This window comes from Mchenga conophoros, linkage group LG23 (genome assembly GCF_057382185.1).
Source record: "Mchenga conophoros isolate Kocher_MC1m ecotype Shallow Benthic linkage group LG23, M_conophoros_male_GT1.1, whole genome shotgun sequence".
Lineage (NCBI taxonomy): Eukaryota > Metazoa > Chordata > Actinopteri > Cichliformes > Cichlidae > Mchenga > Mchenga conophoros.
In genome coordinates, this window is record NC_140547.1 from 43,209,668 (window position 1) to 43,226,674 (window position 17,007).

Consider the following 17,007-nt stretch of genomic DNA (forward strand, 5'->3'; position numbering starts at 1 on the left):
TTAAATGTTTTTTCCTTCCCGATGCATGTGAAAGGTTAAGACTTACATCTCCAAATGTACTGGAACTGATTTGAACCAGAGGACTCAGCCACACTGTTACTATGTACTGCATAAACACGTTTACCGATGAAGGTAAAGCAGACGCTGTCCTGACTGTGTGGCTAAATTTTGTGCTGAAAGCATCAAATCAATTGAATATGATTAACTTGCTATGAGAGGTTTTTACTCCAAGTGTGACTTTTTCTGGCTTCATACACCTTTCAGGGTCAAATTCAAGCACTTTGTAAGCATGTTTAATGTCCATTTTCAACATTTTCCAGCACATTACCATAAAAAGGATGCATATTTCACTTCGCATCACCTGAGTAAGACCACGTGAAAGGCCAAATTAATAAGTCTTCTCATCAGATATTGATGCTTCTTTCTTATGTGACACAAAAAACAGGAGGAGACAGATCTTTGCTTGTGTTGTTTTTTAAGTTCATTCATTCAAAACTAACTGTAAGACGCTTAACTACATTGCAGTCTGTGTTATTGTTGTAGACCTAATTATCACCTTTAAAGTGTTTGTGCTAATAACATCATGTAGAGTAAGACAGGCATAGAGAACAGCACTGACTGGGAGAGGCTTTGAACACATGACATACTCAGATCAATTCAACACTTTAGACTTTAAAAATGCACAAGCGTCTTTCAAAAACCCATTTATTTAATCTATCATCATTGATATTATTATGTACAGTTAGAATGTACTGTTCATCTCCCTTAAATAAACAGGCAGCCTTAAAGTGTGAAATAGTCACTTGTCTACTGTCTCAGTGGCTGATAGTGCCCCACAGGCCTCAATGTCAGCTCGAAGCCATTATGTTTCAATTGTTTAATGATAAACAGATTTTGAATGAAAGCCAGGAAACTTCGCTAGCACAAAAAGTGCCTATTCTTTCTTCCCATATGGTTCAGTCATATTACCGTCATTTCCCCCTAAGCTGTTCCCAAAGACACCAGGTTAATACTTGAAAAGGCTGCAGCGATACACAAAAATATCATCAATATTCTGTTTACTTGGTGACAACGTCGCTTTTAGCCTTCAATCAGAAAGCCTGACGTTGGCTAGTTAAGCATCGGGCTAACGTTTAACGCTTTCACTTGAGGGAAGTAACTCGTATTACTGCTACTGCTGTGTAATCTTGGTTCAATTCACAGCATATTCTACAAGTTACCCTGCAATAACTAACTGTTAGAATAGCGCCACCGTATTGTATCGCACTGAGTGCACTTCAATCCTTTATCCCGCGAGTTTGCTAGCTAGCAAAATAATAATACCAATTTTAAACAAATAACATGTGTAACGTACACACTCGAGAAAATTATTTACTAGTACTTACGCAAACTCCCCCGTTGTGAAAACGTACAAATCCTTCTTGTATTTTTCGTTTTCCAGCAAACACTCATTAAAACGGCCTCCAGGCACATTAGCGCACTCACCCCCGACTGATCAGGGAGGGGGTGGGGGGTCACACATTGAAACAGACTAACGTGCAGAGGTACAGCCCAGGCAGACAAATGTTGCTTTTAGACTTTGCGACTCGTTTTATTTCTCTATCTGATAAGAAAACTATTCAATCAGATAGTTCTTTGTGGTGAATGAAATACGGTTACAGTTTCAAGAAGTTTTAAGCACCAAATCCGAAATCCAAGCACTGCAATATTAAAATCCAATTCAATTTCTTGTTTGCTCCGAAATCTACGACATGACTATATACAGAAAAGCTTGACATGGTATGCAAAAAAAAATTCCGAAGACAATACAAATACAAATACATGAACAAAAAATGTTTTAACTGTCAGTTATGTCATTTTAAAATTTTCCAAAACTAACATTTTCTTTGATTGACTGATATTAAATTGATTAGGGTCAAGTTTAATGTGAACAATATTACACAAACAAGCACGTGTGTGCGCATGCGCACATATTAGAATCCCTTCGATCGCTTCTCATATGTGCGCATGCGCACATATTAGAATCCCTTCGCTTGCTTCTCATATGTGCGCATGCGCACATATTAGAATCGCTTCGATCGCTTGTGACGTGGTAACTTTGCTTTGATCCTTTCTGACGTCATAACTTTGCTTTGATCCAAAACCTATAAATAGAAGCGCTCACCTGTTACTTTATGCTTAACGGACGTTGACCTGCAGCAACTAAAACCCTTTTGAGAAGCTTTGAGAGCAATTTACGAGAGAAACCAAAACAAGTTCAGTTTTGTTTCTCACCAATTCACAGCGCAAACAGACACATTACACCATGTCAGCCAACCCAGCCTTCGGCTCAGATGAGCTTGGAATATCTAAAGGGACCATTTTGGGAGATCACCACATGGTGGAGGCTTTCCTTGGAGAAGGAAGCTTTGGTGTTGTAACCAGATGTCGCGATACAAAAAACAACAAAACTGTTGCTGTTAAAGTCAACAAGAGCGACCCTGAAATTCTGCTCCAGGCAAAACTGGAAATTTTCATCCTGGAGCAGCTACGACGCTTGGATCCAGACAGGTGCAACATCGTCGAATGGAACGGCTATTTCCTCGATGGAGAGCGCATTTGCCTGAATTTCGAACTCCTCGACCAAAGCCTGTCAGACTACATAGGGGACCGGAATAACCGAGGTCTCCCAATGAGAGAAATCAGGCCAATTTTGCATCAGCTTGCAAATGCTCTATTCCACCTGGGTTCTGTGGGAATAGTGCATGCTGACCTCAAACCTGTCAACATCATGGTTGTGAACCGCAGTGAGTCTCAAGTCAAAGTCAAACTTATAGACTTTGGCATCGCATGTAACACCTCTGCAGTGATTCCTGGTGACTGTGTGGGGACAATTGGTTATTGTGCACCTGAGATTATGCTTGGCACTCCATATGATGAAGCAATTGACATGTGGTCTCTAGGGCTGGTAGCTGTGGAGCTTGCTACAGGGGTGCCTCTCTATCCTGGGGAAGACGATTATGACGTTTTGAAATTCATAATTGAAACCCAGGGTCAGCTACCAGATCATCTCCTAGAGTCTGGCTTGTACACTGACAGCTATTTCATCGAGGATAACCACAAGGAACAGCGCTGGACATTTAAGACCCCAGAACAATTTCAATACGAGACAGATTATCGATCCAAAGAAACTCGATCGATAAAACTTAAGTGTCTCGATGACCTCGAACAACTGCTGAAGGTTAGGCGAGGACCGGAAAATGGCCAAACATTATTTGTAAGGCTAATCAAAGAAATGTTGGCCTTGGATGCAAATCAGCGCATAACACCCTCGGAGGTTCTGAAGCATCCCTTTTTCCACCCTGGCCTCTCAAGGACAACCCCCTGCACTGACATGAATAGTACAGGGGGAGAACTCCTTGTGCTCTCTCAGCAGCCTTCAAGCTGGAAAAGTCATGGATCGCAAAAATTCAGCTGCAGTTTCCAAAACTCAGTTGAATTTCCTCAAAAAGGAGACATCAACACCTCAGCCAACCCATCTGCCTCTGAAGATGATCTTCAAATAACGGAAGGGACCATTTTAGGAGATCACCACGTGGTAGAGGCCTTCCTTGGAGAAGGAGGCTTTGGTTTGGTAACCAGATGTCGCGATACAAAAAACAACAAAACCGTTGCTATTAAAGTCAACAAGAGCGACCCTGAAATTCTGCTCCAGGCAAAACTGGAAATTTTCATCCTGGAGCAGCTACGACGCTTGGATCCAGACAGGTGCAACATTGTGGAATGGAACGACTATTTCCTCGATGGACAGCGCATTTGCTTGAATTTCGAACTCCTCGACCAAAGCCTGTGGGACTACATTGGGGACCGGAATAACCGAGGTCTCCCAATGAGAGAACTCAGGCCAATTTTGCATCAGCTTGCAAATGCTCTGTTCCACCTGGGTTCTGTGGGAATAGTGCATGCTGACCTCAAACCTGGAAACATCATGGTTGTGAACCACAGTGAGTCTCCCGTCAAAGTCAAACTCATAGACTTTGGCCTCGCATGTCCTGCTTCTGCAGTGATTCCTGGTGACCGTGTGGGGACAATTGGTTATTGTGCACCTGAGGTTATGCTTGGCATTCCATACCACGAAGCAATCGACATGTGGTCTCTGGGGCTGGTAGCTGTGGAGCTTGCTACAGGGGTGCCTCTCTATCCTGGGGAAGACGATTATGATGTTTTAAAATTCATAATTGAAACCCAGGGTCAGCTACCAGATCATCTCCTAGAGTCTGGCTTGTACACTGACTGCTACTTCATCGAGGATAACTACAACAAACAGCGCTGGACATTTAAGACCCAAGAACAATTTCAATACGAGACACATTATCGATCAAAGGAAACTCGATATATAAAACTTAAGTGTCTCGATGACCTCGAAAAACTGCTGAAAGTTAGGCGAGGACCGGAAAATGGCCAAACATTATTTGTAAGGCTAATCAAAGAAATGTTGGCCTTGGATGCAAATCTGCGCATAACACCCTCGGAGGTTCTGAAGCATCCCTTTTTCCACCCTGGCCTCTCAAGGAGAACCCCCTGCACTGACATGAATAGTACAGGGGGACAAAACCTTGTGTTCTCTCAGCAGCAATCATCGTTTGGGTGGCCAGAATTCTAGGGGAGCTAGAAATTCTTGTGGAAAAAAAGCCCAAAACAATAACATCAACAAAAACAACCAATGAATGTGGTCTTAAACTTGGGCACAATTTGGCTTGAAATCCATCAACTAATCTCTCAATATTCAAAGCGGAGCAGCAGACAACTTACCATCACATCAGTCCTTCAATCAGACCTACAACAAACGTCTTCAGTCTCTCACCCCAACCGGTCGCAGCAGATGGCCGCCCCGACCTGAGCCTGGTTCTGCCGGAGGTTTCTTCCTGTAAAAAGGGAGTTTTTCCTTCCCACTGTCGCCAAAGTGCTTGCTCATAGGGGGTCATATGATTGTTGGGTTCTCTGTATGTATTATTGTAGGGTCTACCTTACAATAATACATACAGCCTTGAAGTGACTGGTGATGTGATTTGCTGCTGAATCAATTGGGAGCTAATTGGAAATCTGGATATTAATTAAATAAACCTGCTTTGAGCATCAATTAATTGTTGTTTGAAATTCTTTATAAATATATAAATATAGTGCCACTCTTCTACTGTTTAAATTGCAACTGTTTAAAACTGACTAATTTATTCATACACTTGAGCATAAACACACGCACAGTAAATGGCCTGTATTTGTACAGCGCTTTACTTAGTGCCCAAGGACCCCAAAGAGCTTTACACTACATTCAGTCATTCACACATTCACACACACATTCACACACTGGTAATGGCAGCTACATTGTAGCCACAGCTGCCCTGGGGCGCACTGACAGAACATTGCAGAACCTTCAGCACCTCGTATGAAAAATATTTGACTGTGTGTATGCTTTTAGCGCTGTTTGGATTTGAGAAAATCTAAAATAAATTGAAATTTTTTTTAGAAGTTGTTTTATAAATTTCAGTGGTATATTATGCATACAATAGGACATCTATTTTAGATTTACATCTTCCACAGAAAAAACTCCACATTACTGAAACTTAGTATACTGGACTTTGTTGTTGTCCCACACAGGTTCAATTTCGAGTGGTAGATGGCTCAGTGCTCAGTCAACCAAGATTTTATGATAGTGGGCACAATGAGATAGATAAGCTGCTTGTAAACAGTACTTTTATGCTCTCTTTTTCCATTTGGATAAGAAAGAAAGAACCAGGAAACAAAGGCAAACAAATAATCTCTGCCTTTATCCCAGATTCACATTATAGGAACAGCTGCTCAATGACCACTGTAGTCTTTGCTTACTGCACTTTTATCTACATCTATGCAAAGTGATCCACTACACCTACTTTTACAGTTAAATCCTTTTATGAGCACTCATGCCATTTTAATCTGAGTTTCTACTCAAATACAATCAGTAAAGAAAAACACAGTCTGTGACGTTTGTTTTGAAGGAAAAGGTATTCCCTGCAAATGTTTATCTGTGTGAGACTATTCAGAAAACAGTAATTTTCAGCTACTGTATAGCTCTGTGTAAATAATCATTCTGTACATTCGATAATCTTTAATCCTACAACTGTTTACAACTTGCATAGTTCCCATTTCTGTATAGCTGTATATCCCAGAATTCTGTAAAGTTATTTATTTCATATTCTGTATACTTTTTCATATTTATATCCTGTTCATATCCTGTACATAGCTTGTACTCACTACAGCCTGTACATACTTATAGTTATAGAATATTCACAACATACCGTGTACATTATAACATACCATAATAGACCCATTTCTGTAATATACTCACATATCTATATTATTGCTAATATATATTGTAATATATCTATATCACTAAAGAACTTCTGGATGGATGCAAACTGCATTTCGTTGCCCTGTACCTGTGCATGTGCAATGACAATAAAGTTGAATTCTATTCTATTCTATTCTATTTTGTTTTATAGTGAGACACTTGGCCTCTTTTTCCTTGTTCTACGTTTGTCTTTTGTCCGATTACTCTGGAACACAAGATGGAAAACTGATATTCTCATGTTAAAAATATAGAAAAAGGATTTTATCACCCATAAATGTTAACTTCTCATGCCTCTTAGCACAAGCAGGAGCAGAAGCGCCCTCTGCAGTTTGTGTGTGGAAGTGCAAAAGCTTACAGCACCTGGTATTCCCAGGCGGTCTCCCATCCAAGTACTGACCAGGCCCGACCCTGCTTAGCTTCCGAGATCAGACGAGATCGGGCGTGTTCAGGGTGGTATGGCCGTAAGCGAAAGCAAAGCTGTGAAAAAGACCTTTTATTGGTGGCAAATGTCTCACAGTTTGATCTATATTATTGTGCTAAACTTCATATGTTACAGCGACAACATGCAAACCTTCGTTATTACAGTTTTTCTGATTGCTTAAGCACATTTTTTGTAACTATTGGCTAATTTTGCAAAACTCTTCACACAAATAAGAAAACCTGTCACCCAATCATCAAAACATTGTAGTTCTCTTGCAAAAGCAAACACAGCTAGACTAACTCTTCACACCTTCGTAAAAGTGGTGTTTCCGTATCAAACAGTACACACAAGCCATCATCTACTAAGCACACAACTAACCGATTCTCATTTCAAGATGTCCTTATGGTGCTTGCTACAGTGTAGCGGCTCGAGTTAGGCTGGACCCGTTGGCCAGCTACCCTCAGGGTCATTCCACGGTTGATTACATGGTCCACTATTGTAGCTCTGATGTCATCAGTAATTCTGTTTCTTACTCTTCCTACCCTTCCTCTCCCCCCTCCTCATCTTCCTCTTGCTCCTCCTTGTCCTTGTCGTCCTCTTCATCCTACTTCTTCACCTCCACGTCCTCTTCCTCGGCCTCCTCTACTTCTCACTCTTTCTGCTCCCTCCATTGTACTCCGCACACACAGCTTACCTGTATTATAGTGCTTAGGCTGATTGCAAAGTGAACGAATTATCCAAAAAAGTTTTCACATGTGAAAGTGTGCCAGACAGTTGGCAAGTTAGTGTTAATGATAGCCATACATGTGTATACTTTTGCTAGGAGTGTGTTGGAAATTTGGTAATTGAGTGTTGTGCAGTGAATTGTGCCTACAGTTTTGCAGTGTGTGTTACAACATTGCAAACTGAGTGCAAAGCAGTTTTTGGTGCTTTTAGTTTTGCAAACTCAGTGAGTGGTTTTGCTATAAGTCTGAATAGTTTTAGAGATTGTGCTACAGGAATCACAGTTAGGGTTTAAGCATTCAGAAAAAACTGTAACTGCAGCTTCAAATTGAGCTGCAAAAATGCTTTTCCCGCAGTAACATCACGATAAGAAGACATGTTCGTTGATTACAGCACAGTGTTAAAGTGACAGAGAGCACACGGTGTGTTGGGTCGATTTGGAAGTCAACATTTTTGTCGTTTTGACATTTTAACTTAAATATAGAAAACAAAAACGTAAGCGTGTATGTGTCATTACAGCATGTATAAAAACGCCGTTTCTGAGCTGGCCTTTCGCTTGCGGCCATACCACCCTGAACGCGCCCGATCTCGTCTGATCTCGGAAGCTAAGCAGGGTCGGGCCTGGTCAGTACTTGGATGGGAGACCGCCTGGGAATACCAGGTGCTGTAAGTTTTTGCACTTCCACACACAAACTGCAGAGGGCGCTACTGTTTAGTAAGAAACTTCATGACCTCTCTTCTAATTTTTGCTTGTGTACCGTTAAAAAATTAAAACAACAATCATCTCTGCAGCTTATTGGAGACACCTTTGTGATTCTGTTGTAGAGCAGAGCAGAGGCAGACATTTGATACACCCGGGGCTTAGCCTAAAGGGTAGTATGCATCTGGGACTTGGGGGGTGGGGGGGAAGAAATGACTGAAAGATTAATTGGCTCTGTTTTGAGTTCATATTCATATAGGAAAAATATATCACATGTGCAGGACACCTTAAAGTAGTTTTTTAATTAAGCAGCAAGGCAGAACAAAGTCGGGGCTGTATCAAGACACGAGGACTAAACCCCATTCAACCAGACCCAGAACTGATCCGGAATTAAAACAGGACTACAACAGTTCAGAAGCAGGACTACTTAGGATTTAACCAGACAGAACCAGAATCAGAGCTAGATGATAGTAGCACTAAAAATCATCATAGACCTGCACTACACTTATTTTTTAATTCTACCAAAGTCCACTATTTAGATTGAGAAAAGTTTAGATAATTATTTAACCTTGTTGTGCAAACAAGCCTGCAAAACTAATAAATATAGAATTTGAAAAATAACAAACCTAAAAAGAAACACTAGGTACGAGATACATGAGGACCTATGATACGCTGATACTTTTGGTAAACAACCATTTGACTAACATGTGTGTCTCACCTGCTCTTGTTCATCTGTTCTGTCCTCTCTCTCTCCCCTCTTTGTGCTGACAATCAAACCAAACACCAACATCATCAAATATACAGTTGAAACCAGATATTTACAAACTCTTCAGATAAAAACAAAAACACTTTTTAATTGTAACATCAAATCAGACTAAATGTTTATTTTTTATGTTGATAAATATAAAAAACATATTTGTTAACTTTAAGAGTAAAGAGAGAAACTGTCTGTATTTCTTAATTGTAAATGGCACCAAATTGTATTCAAATTGAGCCACACTTATGGAGCTCCACAATTCTTTTCCAGGTGTTTTGGTTGATATCTCTTGATGTTCCCATGTCACAGAAACAGGCTCTGTGTTTTGCTTATATGCATCCACAGGTGTGCCACCAACCTATCAGAAGCTTCTTCAGCTCAGAATGGAATCTGTCTGGAGTTTTCTTATTAATTAACAATAAACTTAGTGTATATGTGCTCCTAAATTTGGTGAAAGTGATAAAAAGAGACAGCTCTCTCTCTTTAACTAATTCAAAATATATTTCAATATTTATTTATGCAAAACAAAACAAGTTTACTCTAAATTGATGTTGTACAGTAAAAAAATGTTCTTGTGTTTTCCATAAAGTGTATGTAAATATCTGGTTTCAACTGTGAATATACTGCTGTGTATTGAAATTCCTTTTGTTTTGCATAGAAATATACTGAACAACATCCAAAGCATATATATAAAATAACATCTACCAGAGTTTTTCTTTGAAAGAAGCTCCTTATGTCCAGTCTTGTATATCAGTGCATAACTGAAACCGATTTATTTAGCCGTGGAGGGAAACAACTGAAAATATGAAATAAACACACATGTAAGCTGAGACTCTCTAAAGAAACAGCATTGTTGTTGTTCGGCTTTTCATTTCACCTTTTGTTGATTCACTTGAAGAGCAAGTAACGTAATATGGGTCAAGTGATCAGTTTGATATCAATCTTTTGTGATACACCGTCATATTTACATTATTTGTACAGTACGAATGATTTTCCTTTGGAACCTGGTCAAACTTCAGTTCTCTGTCTGCCTCGCTGCGCTTCTCCAACAGCGCACTCGCAGGCAGCAGCTGCCCCGCCCCCTCGCTCAGTGCCTGAGCTGGGATCATACCAATATTAAGGGGAAAAGTTCACAGCAAATGTCTTTAGTGGCAGGAAGGATCGATTCTTCACCAATAGTGAATGACTTTTTAGCCTTAGCAATACGGTTAGCCACCAAGTATGATGCTCTCAGTGCACTTGTATTTGTTGTTGTGGAGGCCCTCAGTAATGGCTTCTGTCCCTGTTGTTCCTGCTTTTTTCTTTTAAACTAGTCCAAAGGCTTGTTTTTTAATGTCTCCAAGTGACGAAGCAGTTTTGAAGGCTTCATTGCCTCATTGGAGAGCTGGTCTCCACATATATTATGCAGAGCGGGCTTGGTGCATGGGAATCACTTGTTGCAATATATCCACTTGTTGTCTGTTAAATGCAGCTTTCTTTTCTTAGTTGTCATAGACTCTTCTTCTGTCTCCTCACTGGGCCTTTTTTCCTTGCAAAGAAACCCTCCAAAGACATCTGTTTTTACTAATTTTGCTAGTTTGTGGGTTTAATATTAACTAATGTATCTTGACATGCGTCAAGAGTCAGTCATAGACTGAAGTAACTGAGAGAATTCAGTCTTTTTCCAAATAAAACACTGTTCAGAGTCGGATAATAAATAAAACGGAAATAATGTAAGTTATTTATTTTTCTGTGCGGTACGAGCTTCAACTCTCTTGACCCGGTACCAAACGACTCAAGGCCTGGTACCGGTCCGTGGCCCGGGGGTTGGGACCGCTGCTATAGACTACAGTGTACGCTCTACACCTACTTACTGGTTTTTGTTGCACCAGTCTGCATCTCCCAATTACTTTGTGTGTTTCGCTTACAGCTCCGCACCACCCAGGCGGCAAAAATGTGCATGTTCCTTTGTGATCTCGTAACCAATGCCCTCTGCCGTCAAAGTCGAGAATTAGTTAATGGGCATCATGTGACTAGTGGAAGCCAGATCCTTTTATTTAGCAAAATTGGGGTTATTAGTTAAATGTTATTGTTGAGGGGCACAGACAGCACATGTACACAGATTAAAAAATAGTAATGCCTCAAGAACAGGGCTCTTGGGACGTCCAAGAGGAAAGGTGCAAATGCTCAAGCCCCCTCCGTTTATGGCAAAAACGTTTAGACGTTTAGAAAAGTCTTAGAAATGAATCGCATGCCAAAATGAAAACAAAAAAATTGGATGACATTAAAAACAAAAGAAACAAGAGACAGGGCGCTGAATAAGAACTTGTCAGCTTGTGAGTCTTGTAACTGGTGATGCTACAAATGTTAAAAAATAAATATATAAAAACCAACAAACACCAAAAAGTGACTTTTATTATATGCTTATTCTGTGATCAGATAAAAAATATTTTATTAGAAGCAAGCTGGATCTAAGAGATTATTTCTACACAGCATCCTACAGTCAGTACAATTAATATGTCGGTATTGGTGGGATGAATATAAAATTCCCTCATCAGAAGGAAATAATAGTTTTGTGTTATTTCATGTAACGTGTGAAGAAATAGAGGTTGATCACATGTTAAAAAATGTATATACTTATCGCTAAGACAGACTCAAATAAAAACTTATAATGAAGAAGACGTTTCCAGCGACGTTTAGTTAGAGCTGATGATAAATGTTGCTCTTTTGTTATCTCAGAAATGTAAATTTGTGGGTACAGAAGTAGAGCGCATGGGATTTTTCCTATAGTTGCATTATTGGATTCAAAGGTCATTTCATCACCATAATAGTGCACAGGTAACTTTCCTTCACATTTGACCACAACTATTCTGTTAGTGAGAAGTGTGCCTTTATACTGACACTTGGGTTTCCTGGCTCCATTGTTCTTTAGGTCACATCTAACAATGCGAAACTTTGCTACACTCTTTGTCGTGCCATTCGTCTGATCATATCTTCCTTGACCGTTACAAATGGCTTTGACCTGTTTGTAATCACAGAGGATGAATGTGTTAACATCCTTACATTTGTTTCGATCAGCATATATTTTCTTTTTTTCATTTCTGTATCACATTTTTTCACGCTCATCTTGGCATCTACATGCTGTCGTCTAAACTTTTCATAATTTGTTTCATTCAGTCGCTTCTCAATTCGGTTGGGTTGAAGATTGGCTGGTTTTGAGAGTCCAGTAACAAAGGGCAGCACAAGCAGCAAACAGGTAAACATGATCCTCATTTGTTTCCTGGAGAGAGAAAAACAGGAACATTTTCCAGATCAAGAATTTAATGCAACAAAAGCGTCATCACTGTAGTGGCAGAAGTAAGTATTTGATCCCCTGCTGAATTTGTAAATTTGTTCCCTTATAAAGAAATAAACAGTCTCTATTTTTTTGTGGATGTTTTATTTTACTGGAGAGAGACAAGAACACAACAGAAAAAAAACACAATACATGATTTCTTTTCACTGATTTGCATATAATTGAGTGAAGTAAGTTTTTGATCCTCGACAACCCAACAAGAGTTCTGGTTCCCACAGACTGGATTACAGTCAATCAATCAGTCCATTACAGATACTCCCAATCTCAGTTTATTATGTGTATAAAGCACACCTGTCCACAGTACCAAATTCTTCCATTCCAACTCCATCTCCACCACCATGGAAAGATTGAAGAAGTGTAAAAGGATTAGTTACTGAGGTCTACTCGGGCAAGGACCTCAGGGACAAGAAAAGTCATGGTCAAGACCAAAGACCTCTTATCTTGCTCCATGTAATATCTTGGCTCATGGGGTGAGGATAATCATGAGAAAGGTGTTGGATCAGCCAAAACTACAGGCCAGTCTTAAGTTTGCCAGTAAACATCTAATGATTGAGAGAAGGTTTGGGGGGAAATGCTGTGGTCATTTGAAATCAAAAACTCTGTGGCATGAACTGAGCCCACTGTGTTTGGAGGAAGAGAAATGCTGAGTGTAACCCACAGAACACCATCCCCACTGTCAAGCACAGAAGTGGAAACATTATACTGTGGGGGCGCCTCGCCACATTGAGGCGGCCAGTAGATGGAGCCATGTACTGCAAAATCCTTGGACAAGAACCACTTCTCTCAGGCAGAAGACTGAAGATGTGTCATCGATGGGTCTTCCAGCATGACAATGGCCTAAAACATACCACTGATGCATACTTTAGGTGTGGCTAAAGAAGAAGCACAAGGACATGGAGTGGAGCTAAGGCAGTCTCCAAACCTCAGTCCTGAAGAAAATCTGTGGAGGGAGCTGGAAGCTTAAAGTTACCAAACAGCAGCAAAGAAATCTAAAGAATTTAGAGAGTTTGTGGAAGGAGGAGTGGAAAAAAATCCCTCCTGAGATGTGAGCAAACCCAGTGACCAACTACAAGAAACATATTACCGCAGTGCTAGGCAATAAAGGTTTCTCCACCAAGTACTAAGTTGAGTTTGAGATCAAATACTTACTTCACTCAGTGACATATAAATCAATTCATTTATTTAGCAAATACATTTTTTATTCAATTTTGGTTGATATTCTGTCTCATTACATCAAAATGAAAATACTTAAAAAAATTAGAGATGATTATTTAATATAAGTGAACAAACTTACAAACTCAGCAGGGGATCAAATGATTATTTCCCCCAGATAATAGCTTCTTTTTATGACCAGCTTTTTTCTTTTTTGTCTTTTTGAAAAGCTGCTGGCCAACAAAGTTTTATTCATAGATGTTTTTTGCATTAGATAAATTTGCAAACTGAACTCCACGCTTCCAGAACCTCTCAGTTTCTTTGCAGAGTTTACTTTTCATTTTTAATGGCTTGTTGTTTTTTTTTATTGACTTATATAGAAACCCACACAAGTTTAACTTTAAAAACAACTTATGTAACAAAAAAATGAACCAACTTAATGGATCAACATAAATAAAAGGATAATTTCAGTGTTTTTCATCTATTCTTTATGGAGTTTTTCCAAAACATTTTCAAACGTTCAGATCTGTCTTTTATTTTCTTGTTTTAACATTATACATGGTGAACTAAAAACCCTGGAACATGGTTTGAAACATTGAAGGCAGCATGTTTCGCTTTTTGCAGCTTTTATTTGAAACTGCAACACTAAGCAGTACTTCTCCACACCTGTGGTGCACGCGCTGCGCAGACCCGTCGGGCATGCGCGGCAGAGGAGGGGGCTGACTTGAGCAGAAAGCGCGGAGAGACAAGTCGAAAGGAAAAGACAGACGATCTCTGATAAAGCAAAGCAGACAGAAAGAATTTACCTGAGCTCTCTGCTGACAGGTAATTACCGCAGTTTTGGTTTAATATTTGTTTTTAAACAGTGTAACTACGAAGCGAACATAAATACAGGTGATATATTTTCATACAGTTATGTTCCCAGTCGGGTTAATGTTTGTGTGTCCTCACCGTAAAGACTGCAGGTTATTGGAAAGTGCCTGAAAATATGTCTGCAAAGCACCCCTCAGTTGAAATATTAATTTTGGCGCGTCTACGTCGCCATTTACGGTTCAATGTGTGGCCGTAAGCAAGGAATCCCTGGTGCTTGAGGGTCATCTAGTAAACGCCAACCTCATTTAAAACTAACCAAAAACAGCTGTCGTTACTTTAATGTAGTCTTTTAAATCATTAAATGATAAAATAAAGAAAATCAAAATCAATATAACAGCTTCAAAAAATTCAACATCTAAACCAGTCATTTTTTTCTTCAGTAAATATTTTGAACTTATCAGAGGCACTGGAGGACATGTTGAACAATAATATTGTGTACGTTTTTTAGAGTATTACTGGATATTTTTAAAACAGGCAATTTTAATCATTTACTTACATATGGTAGATATGGTAAACAAGTGAAAATGAACAACAAATTAAGTAATTTAAATAAATTTGATGATTTTTGAGTCTCAGTTGATGAGTTCATGAGGTGTATCTAAAGGCAACTTCTCTACTTGCATCCACACATTGAACCTTACAGAGGGAAACGGTCATTGCACTCAGTCATGACAACATTCTTGTTAAATGTAATTATTATATTAGAAAGTATGAAACTTTTAAGCAAACTTTTCCAAATGAGGACACTTACCGTATTTTTTGCTTACTGATCAGTGGTTGGTTGATTAACCTGCAGGAGTTTCAGGCACGAGTCAGTCGTCTGGAACAGCAGGTGGTGAAGATGTCTTCAGTAAATGAAATGCTCTAAAGGGAATTAAAATTGAACATTATTTGAACATAATAAAAAAAGATAGGCCTCTGCCTGTGCATGCACATTTCTTATTCCACGATATTCATGGTCACAGAACCAGATGATGCATGTTTTAAAGCCCATATCTGGTTAGTGGAATGTGAGTATAAGTGTGGCAGGAGATCGAGTTATTCAAAATAAGCCTGTTGTCTATAAAAGATTTTAAATATACAAATAAAAAGTTCTTACCAAACGAGGAGTCAAGATGAGCAGAGACAGTCTAGTGCAGCTCAGCTGTTGTTAAATTCTACCTGAGCAGGTGGAGCTCATTTGTGTCACAGACAAGTAAAACTTTGGGGGCTTCAGCTTTTAAACATTTCAGCAGCCCCACCTTAAATTAACTAGCATCAGTGTCTACATCACCAGCCCACCAGTTAGCACTGCTCTGTTTGTGGTCAGAACATGCTGCAAACATGATGTGAGGACCAGTGACCACAGCTGCAGATGCAGGTAGTCTCTCATAGCTCGCGTGTACAACAATTGCAGCTATTTTTTTTTTTCAATTCAATAAACACATGTTTTAAAAATAAGTAAATAAAAAAATATTGACATTTGTGAAAAAAGTGCAGAAACTGCCTTTTGGCTTAGTTTTTGTTAAGGCAAGGCAATGCAAGGCAAGGCAAGTTTATTTGTATAGCACAATTCAACAACAAGGTGATTCAAAGTGCTTTACAGAGACATTAGAAACAAGAACAAATAAAAAGCATGATTTTAAAATTGATTAAAACAAGCAAATAAACTAACTAACTAATTAACAAACAAACAAAACAGTATATAAAATCAAAAACAGTATATAAAATCAGAACAGTAGATAAAATCAGTAGTTAAATGTAAGTTTTTGAAATTTAAGCTTAAAGTGTGGATTTGGTGCTTTATTCAAATGCAGCTGAGAACAGGTGAGTCTTCAAACCTGGATTTAAATAAACTGAGTGTTTCAGCTGGATCTGAGGCTTTCTGGGAGTTTGTTCCAGATATAAGGAGCATAAAAGCTGAATGCAGCTTCTCCGTGTCTGGTTCTGACTCTGGAACTGATAAAAGACCGGATCCAGATGACCTGAGGGATCTGGAAGGTTCATACTGGGTCAGGAGGTCATTGATGTATTTTGTCCTAAACCATTCAGAGCTTTATAGGCCAGCATCAGAACTTTAAAGTCTATCCTCTGACGGACAGGCCAGCCAGTGTAAGGACCTCAGAGCTGGACTGATGTGGTCCACTTTTTTGGTCTTAGTGAGGACTCGAGCAGCAGAGTTCTGAATGAGCTGTAGTTGTCTGACTGATTTTTTTAGGTAGACCTGTAAAGATGCTGTTACAGTAATCAAGCCTACTAAAGATGAATGCATGGACTAGTTTTTCCAGGTCCTGTTGAGACATCAGATCTTTTATCCTTGATATATTCTTGAGGTGATAGTAAGCTGACTTTGTTATTGTCTTAATGTGTTTTTCTAAGTTTAGGTCTGCATCCATCACTACACCCAGATTTCTCGCCTGGTTTGTGGTTTTTAGATGTATAGATTGAAGTTCTCTGGTGACCTGTAATCGTTTTTCTTTGGCGCCAAAGACTATTACCTCAGTTTTGTTTAGCTGGAGAAAATTGTGGCACAACCAGTCATTGATTTCCTCAATGCATTTACCAAGAGCCTGTACAGGGCCTCGGTCTCCTGGTGACATTGTGATATATATTTGTGTGTCATCTGCATAGCTGGGATAGTTTATTTTGTTGTTGTTTATAATCTGTGCCAGTGGGAGCATGTAGATGTTAAACAGAAGGGGTC

At 39.4% G+C, this 17,007-nt stretch overlaps 1 protein-coding gene and 2 non-coding genes across 3 annotated transcripts; 2 read left to right on the forward strand and 1 right to left on the reverse strand.

Annotated features, from left to right (window-relative positions):
* The first annotated feature begins 2,201 nt into the window (after positions 1-2,201).
* LOC146547994 (uncharacterized) lies at positions 2,202-4,954 on the forward strand. The gene has a single exon (XM_085263726.1). The coding sequence runs from the start codon at positions 2,306-2,308 to the stop codon at positions 4,640-4,642; it is 2,337 nt and encodes a 778-aa protein (XP_085119852.1). The 5' UTR covers positions 2,202-2,305; the 3' UTR covers positions 4,643-4,954.
* Positions 4,955-6,712: 1,758 nt separating this feature from the next.
* Positions 6,713-6,831, reverse strand: LOC146547995 (5S ribosomal RNA). Its single transcript, XR_014890985.1, has one exon. It is a non-coding gene; the product is annotated as a 5S ribosomal RNA (ribosomal RNA).
* Positions 6,832-8,062: 1,231 nt separating this feature from the next.
* Positions 8,063-8,181, forward strand: LOC146547996 (5S ribosomal RNA). The gene has a single exon (XR_014891006.1). It is a non-coding gene; the product is annotated as a 5S ribosomal RNA (ribosomal RNA).
* The last annotated feature ends 8,826 nt before the right edge of the window (positions 8,182-17,007 follow it).